Source organism: Prosopis cineraria, unplaced genomic scaffold, assembly GCF_029017545.1.
Source record: "Prosopis cineraria cultivar Desert tree isolate PC_DT_omini unplaced genomic scaffold, ASM2901754v1 PC8, whole genome shotgun sequence".
Classification (NCBI taxonomy): Eukaryota; Viridiplantae; Streptophyta; class Magnoliopsida; order Fabales; family Fabaceae; genus Prosopis; species Prosopis cineraria.
This window is the reverse complement of record NW_026555339.1, coordinates 9,886,300-9,892,800: the sequence shown is the minus strand read 5'-3', so window position 1 is coordinate 9,892,800 and position 6,501 is coordinate 9,886,300. Positions and strand designations below refer to the sequence as shown.

Sequence of the window (6,501 nt, the reverse complement as noted above, 5' to 3'; positions counted from 1 at the left end):
TATTTTTTTTGGACAAACTACAAATAATGTGGCACACCCATTCTACCTAAAAATTTCTCACAAGTATGGATCATGTGCATTCCTTCACGATTTTGTGTCATCAATAGTTGTAATAGGAATAATTATATGATGCTTTATTTCTTTTATTGAGAGAGGTATTTTGCTCTTTTAATTTTGGTCTTTCATTACTTTATAAGTTTGCCATACCAAATAAATGAATGGAAACATATAATTCTTTTGTTAAAAAATACAAGACATATTTTTTAAGATGACGTGTTTAAAAATATAGGGTATTTGGGTTTTTTAATATATAATTAATGAGATTTTTTTTTCAAAAATACCCTAATAGGTTTAATTAATAATTTTTTTAATTGAATACCCTATTAAATAAAGATAACTATAAAAAGAATGTGTAATTTTAAAGACAATTAACTAACTTATTAGGAGTGTAATTTAATTAAAAATACCTTTATAATATTTCAATGGAGGGAGTATGTGTATTTCTTTTCATTCCATACAAAATATAATTAATTTCTAACCAACCTTTTCATTGTTTCAATTAAAAATACTCTCCCATGCATTGTACTTTGAACAATAAAACTCTTTTTAAAGATAACTTTTATAAAAAAGCAGATGGAGCATATGGATAACCAATTTTTAGATTATCATCAATAAATTAATACATATGATAAAAATCATGGGAATTAACTGTACAAATAATGAATAGCGTCTCATTCCTTGCATGCATGTCCATATATATAATATAATGCACAGAAAAAGATGTCTAGTTAATTTGAACAATTTTGTTTCTCACTTAAAATGCAGTCTTGTTCATTTGCAACTCAAATTTCTCTCCAAGGTCTCAACTTTTGCAACTTAAAAGTTCTTATAATTATCCACTTCTAATTTTATTACGGAAAAAAAATGTTGAATGAAGTGTGATATCTAAAGTTTGGTAATATTTTTTGCTGAAATCCTGGTGCGTGCATCCAGTCTCTACAAAGCAACAAAATTTTCCAGACTCTCAAGGAGCAAGCTGGCAAAAATATAATATAAAATAAAATAAATCAGAATTTGAAGCTGAGAAAGTTGTGAGAGGACCTACTGAGTAGACCCATAGCTTTATTATGATAAATGACGAAAGATCATTACTAAACCCACACATCTGAGCACACACCAATAGCTAATAACACTGCCTCACACTACTCTTTTCAAAACACTGGATTAGCACAACATTGAAATTAATCTACATAGCCATTTTCTCGTATTGCGGGATTACTATAGGACTTCTCACTTTGTGCTTGCCATCTGTCCACGTCAGCTCCCCAAATGAAGGCTGATCTGAAGTTTTGGCTGAACTTGTTGCCTGCAAAATCACCAGATAGCTCTTCTTCTGGTTTGTTCTCTGAAACTTTAAAGTTTTCGGAAGAACAACCACCTTAACTCCTGGCGGGGCTTTGACATTTACAGTATACGTGCTTGGAGGTCCAACATTTGTTACAGTACGAGTAACATTTACAGGTTTCACACCCATAAAAGGCAATGTGATAGAAGGGTAGTTGAAATCTTCCAGTCTGTAAGATCTCGGACATTTGTATGGCCTGTTATAGTTAATGGCTTCCACTAGTCTTTCCTCATAAGCAGAGGCACATAACAAGTTGAGATAATCAGAAACCTTGAGATCATAAACAAGTCCAGGGTCTATTGCCTGGTTGGGTTTGACGAATCCTGTACCATAATGGAATGGAGTTGCTACTTTATCATCTTGCTCGTCCCGAATCTGTGCATTGGTGTTATCCAGTATGCTTGCTAAAACGACATAGTTTTGAAAACTTGTTAGAAATGCTCCTAGTTAGAGAGAGAAAGAGAGAGAGAGCGCAAACTGTAAACATGATAGCAGACTAATAATGAATATCGTCATACCTGTGGTCATGATTGCTGACTTGATCATTGCGGGACTCCAACTAGGGTGACGAGTTTTAAGAAGACCAACAATGCCAGTAACATGAGGGCATGCCATGGAAGTTCCGGACAGAACGTTATAGTCAAAGTGACGTCCTACATCTGAATCCAGGTTGGTGGGGCTCGCAGCAGATGAATAAGCAGCAATTATATCCTGACCCGGTGCAGTTACATCCGGCTGAAAAACAAAAAAAAAAACAAAAAAAAAAACAAAATGCTCAAGAACCATGTAGTTGACTGAGGGAGTTATGCTAGGATGGTTCGTATATGATAACCTTGAGGATTGATGGGAGAACCAAGTTGGGTCCCCTGGATGAGAATGCAGAAACTTTTGGAGCTGGCCTTTTTGGTATAATTGTTTTTGCGTTGTCCAAGAATGCAAGTGGGTTCCTGCAGCAATATATGCATAAATGGAGCTCCGGTCGTTGCAAATATTTTCCGAGCAACTTCAAATGAGAAAGAGTATCATTATTATAATTTACTTGTTTTTGCTGAAATAGTCCCAGGAAGTATTATTGCTGGTTTTCTTAGGAGCAATATTGGAAGTATCCAAAACTTGAGCATCAGCTGTAGCTGTATTTAATTCATTATCATTTTGCAGAATCATTTTCAATGCGCCTGCACGCTTTGCTTCCGCGCCCTTGTCCACAGGCCTTAGAGTTCTTCCTCTTTGGCATATCAATATGCGGCCTCTTACTTTTGTAGGATCGAGTGTTCCTGGTCTACAAAGCTGGCTGCAACAGCAGCAGCCAAACATTATTAGATAGTTTAACACTGAAAAGGAAAATTAAGACATAATTTGGAGGAATTTTATTCATTCTTACGCGTCTTCAAATGTCGCACTACGAAGCCTGACATTGCCGGCAATGACAACAGGAATTAACCTCTGAGATGTCGAGTTTGAGGCCAGACTTGTTCCCTGATCAGATCCTCCATGTTATAAGTTATTATAAAATATCAATCATAAAAACAATGACGACCTAAGTAAGAACAAAACGTGTAGTTGATTGCCACAATTTTCAAAATTCTAATAAATGAGTTTGGGATACAGAAACACACACCCCATATATTTCAATATTTTCGGGATACAAGGATCTAGATTGAACTGAAAATATTTGAATCTATAAAATCTTCATATAGTCAAGCCCGGTATTAACATCTTAGGCTTTTGAGTTGGTTTGAATACCTGAATGGTTAAATATTATTTTTTATTTTTTTAGTTAATTTCAATTTTATATTAAAAATTAAGATTTTCAATTTTTATGTCATTTTAATTTTATTTTATTAATAATAAAAAAGAATTCAAGTATTCTAACTAAACCCATTTAGAAAGAAATTTTTTTTAAACTTTCAAGCTTGATTGTAAGATTTTTAAATTTATTTAAACTGGTTTGTTGGGCTTAATCCGGATTACTAGCTTTAGTTTTAAACAGATAATAAAATGATTAACATTAATTTTTTTTAAGCTTTTAAGTTATGAAAACATTTTGACAAAGAAAATAGTGATACGAATGATAAAATGTGATATACGTTTACTTTTTAAAAATATCAGCGACTTCATAGATCATTATTGAAAGAGAAATACAAAACTTTATGCGCTGGCCATTGCCAAGAGTAATATTATTGCTGAAGTCCCTGTCTATGGAGCCAGAAGCAACAGTGAAGATCCAAGGCGCCACGTTAGACACAGTCTGAAGTTCTGGTCCCGAGTTACCAGCGGCGGCAACGACTATTATTCCCCTGGAAATCGCATGGAAGGATCCTATAGCGATCCCATTGGTCAACATGCCATTAATATCTGGGACAGCATTCCTACCGATTGAAACAGAGAGCACATCAACGCGATCGTTGATAGCTTGGTCAAAAGCAGCGAGCAAATCTTCATCAGTGCAGTCTTCAGAACTATGAGGACCCCAGCAGACTTTGTACACTGCAAGACGAGCTCTCGGAGATCCTCCCTTGGCAGTGCCATTCCCATTATTGAGAACACTCACGTTTCGAACGAAGTTGCCGCCGGCGGTTGACAGCGTATGTGTGCCGTGTCCCACCATGTCACGAGCACTAATACCACTTGTGGGGCCCAGGCTTCCGTGTTTTATCTCGAAGCCCTGATAGAAGGTTTTTGCTGCAATGAGCTTCCTGTTTCATGGATATGTTGTTGTTACATACTTGATCTCAAATTTTAATTATAAACTACTTCGCATAGCATACTTTTTATTTTTAAGAAATAAAATGATGAATAATAATAGGGTATAAAAGCAAATTAACTCTTAAACTATACATATATCTAAGAGCATCTAAGACCCCAAACTCATTTTTTATGTAATGTTTTTTTTCAATTTTTTGAAAATAATGCAATTCAGTCCCTGCCATTATATAATTTCAAAAATTATAGAAAATAATTAATAAAAATTTTTTGGTCATTTTTAATAATTTCTTGGGTCATTATCTATATATTTTGGTCATTTACTGCAATTTTTGATCCTCTTATATTTTTTTTAATATCATTTTCTGTTATTTTTCTTGTCAACAAACAAATAAGGTTAACTTTGGTTAACGGCTGGAGCCGGATTGCGTTGTTTTAAAAAATTTAAAAAGAGCATTATTAAAAAAGTTTATGATTTCAAACGTTCATACATCAATAATTTAGGAGCTAATTGGATATTTTACTTATAATGGTGGTGGTGGTGGTGGTTGTTTAAAAACATGCATTCAAATTTGGATCGAACCTGTTGCAAAGAGTTGTGGTAGATCGGCCTGACAAACTGTACAGCTCGCATTTTGACCCTCCTCTCCACTTATTTGGAATGGGGCCGTACCCATCATCTCGGAAGCTTTTGGATTCCGGCCAAACACCTACCTCATAAAACGACTCAATATATATACACATAAAACTCACGCAACACAACTGATCAATATATGATCGTTCTTATCTCACTCTATTTCAAACCAAATTGTGAGGCACGGTGCATTACATGCAGTGTTATGTACGTAGATTAAATTACAGATACACATACACAGATAGACATATATATAGATTTCATTTGCAACTAGTTATATTACCGGTATCAATGCTGCCGATAATCACATTTTGACCAAATCTTCCTTTGACCCAAGCAGAGTCTGGTCTCACTCTTCCATTTCTTTCTTGTCCCAGGAAGCCCCATGACCTTGTTGTGTACAGCTTATGTGATTGGCTCAAGAACACTGACACCACTTTTGGATTTTCTGCGTCAATTTCCCAATCATTTTATGTCAATCAATATATCAATGCTACCATCATATTTTTTTAAAAATTTTTTTACCTCCAACCTAACCCTTCTTCATAGGAATAGAAAACACAGCAGCCACACACATAAAATTTTTTATGTTAGATGTTAAAAAATCTAAAATATTTTTTTATTTTTTAACATGTAATTAATGATTTTGCCCCCTAAAAGTACTCTTAATAAATAAATCATTCATCTCTTCATATTTAAATGAGACACCCTATTAACTAAGGGTAAATATTAAAATATAGTATATTAATTTAAAGACAATTAACTAACATAGTGGAAGTATAATTCAATTAAAAATGCTTTGTACTTTAAAAAATAGAGGAAGTATATTTTTCTAAAGAAAGAGTGAGTGGGACATTAAGAGTAGTTGATAAAAGGTATTTGTGAAAAGATGTGACAATTATTAATTTGTCTTGTAAAGAAGAAGAGAGGTAGGACATATGAGACTCTCACTTTTGAGCTCTTGGGCTTCTTCATCTTCGAGTAATGCAGCGAAGCCATTGATGTGTTTGTTGTAAGAGTAAAACATGGCTTCTTTGGCCCTCTCATGACTGTCAATGTGCAAAAATCAATTTAGAGAATTCAAATTCTTGTCATCATATGCAGCTCTTGTTGCACAATTGATTCCCAAGAAATTAATGGGACGTTTAATTACCTTCCTAAGACAGAGGCAAGAAAATCATAATGGGAACTTGTGGCAAAGTCCATGTCAGCAGAGGATGGTTTTGGACCATGGGAATGTGATCCCAAGTATACAACGTACGACTGCAAAAGACAAAGGAAATCGAAAACGTTGGATGAAGATCAAGTGGTTGATGATCGACGATTATCAGAATATTAACCAGATAGAACAAATGCTGGCTTGCCTTTTTAATGGCATATGCAGGTTGCTGCAACTGTAAGAAGCTGCATAGCAGCAATGACGAAAGAAGAAAGTGAAACATAGTTAAGCCAAACATTTTCTTCGCGTGAATTCTCGTAAGTACAATGATGAGCGCGAATGGCGAGTGGCGACTCTAGTTCGTCTCTCTTTTTATATCCATCCTCAGGCGTTTGTGGATGGCGAAACTTTTCTTTTTTGTTTTCTTTTTCGGAATAATTTTTTGACCAACTTTTTCCCCCTTTTACTGGAAGACGAATAACCTGTTTCAACATTTATCATCCCAAAACCATGGAATTAAGTTTTTCTAGATACATCAACCCCATCAAATAATTTTATCAAATTCTCAATTTATATGGATACTTGTTTCTATTTTATCAA

At 34.5% G+C, this 6,501-nt stretch overlaps 1 protein-coding gene across 1 annotated transcript; it reads right to left on the bottom strand.

The window, feature by feature from the left end:
* Positions 1-1,081: 1,081 nt before the first annotated feature.
* LOC129318483 (subtilisin-like protease Glyma18g48580) lies at positions 1,082-6,249 on the bottom strand. The gene is made up of 11 exons (XM_054963275.1): positions 6,107-6,249; positions 5,896-6,005; positions 5,694-5,791; positions 5,026-5,190; positions 4,692-4,818; positions 3,554-4,101; positions 2,787-2,883; positions 2,445-2,696; positions 2,238-2,352; positions 1,924-2,140; positions 1,082-1,809 (listed from the first exon to the last, which is right to left on the bottom strand). The coding sequence occupies exons 1-11, from the start codon at positions 6,197-6,199 to the stop codon at positions 1,247-1,249; spliced, it is 2,385 nt and encodes a 794-aa protein (XP_054819250.1). The 5' UTR covers positions 6,200-6,249; the 3' UTR covers positions 1,082-1,246.
* Positions 6,250-6,501: the final 252 nt, after the last annotated feature.

Bases quoted from the DNA above. Each gene is read 5' to 3' on its own strand.
- LOC129318483 (XM_054963275.1), bottom strand. From the start codon at position 6,199: ATGTTTGGCTTAACTATGTTTCACTTTCTTCTTTCGTCATTGCTGCTA. The intron at 6,006-6,106 runs GCAAGCCAGCAT...TGTCTTTTGCAG, and splicing joins CTGCATATGCCATTAAAAAG to TCGTACGTTGTATACTTGGG. The intron at 1,810-1,923 runs GTATGACGATAT...ATGTCGTTTTAG, and splicing joins GTCAGCAATCATGACCACAG to CAAGCATACTGGATAACACC.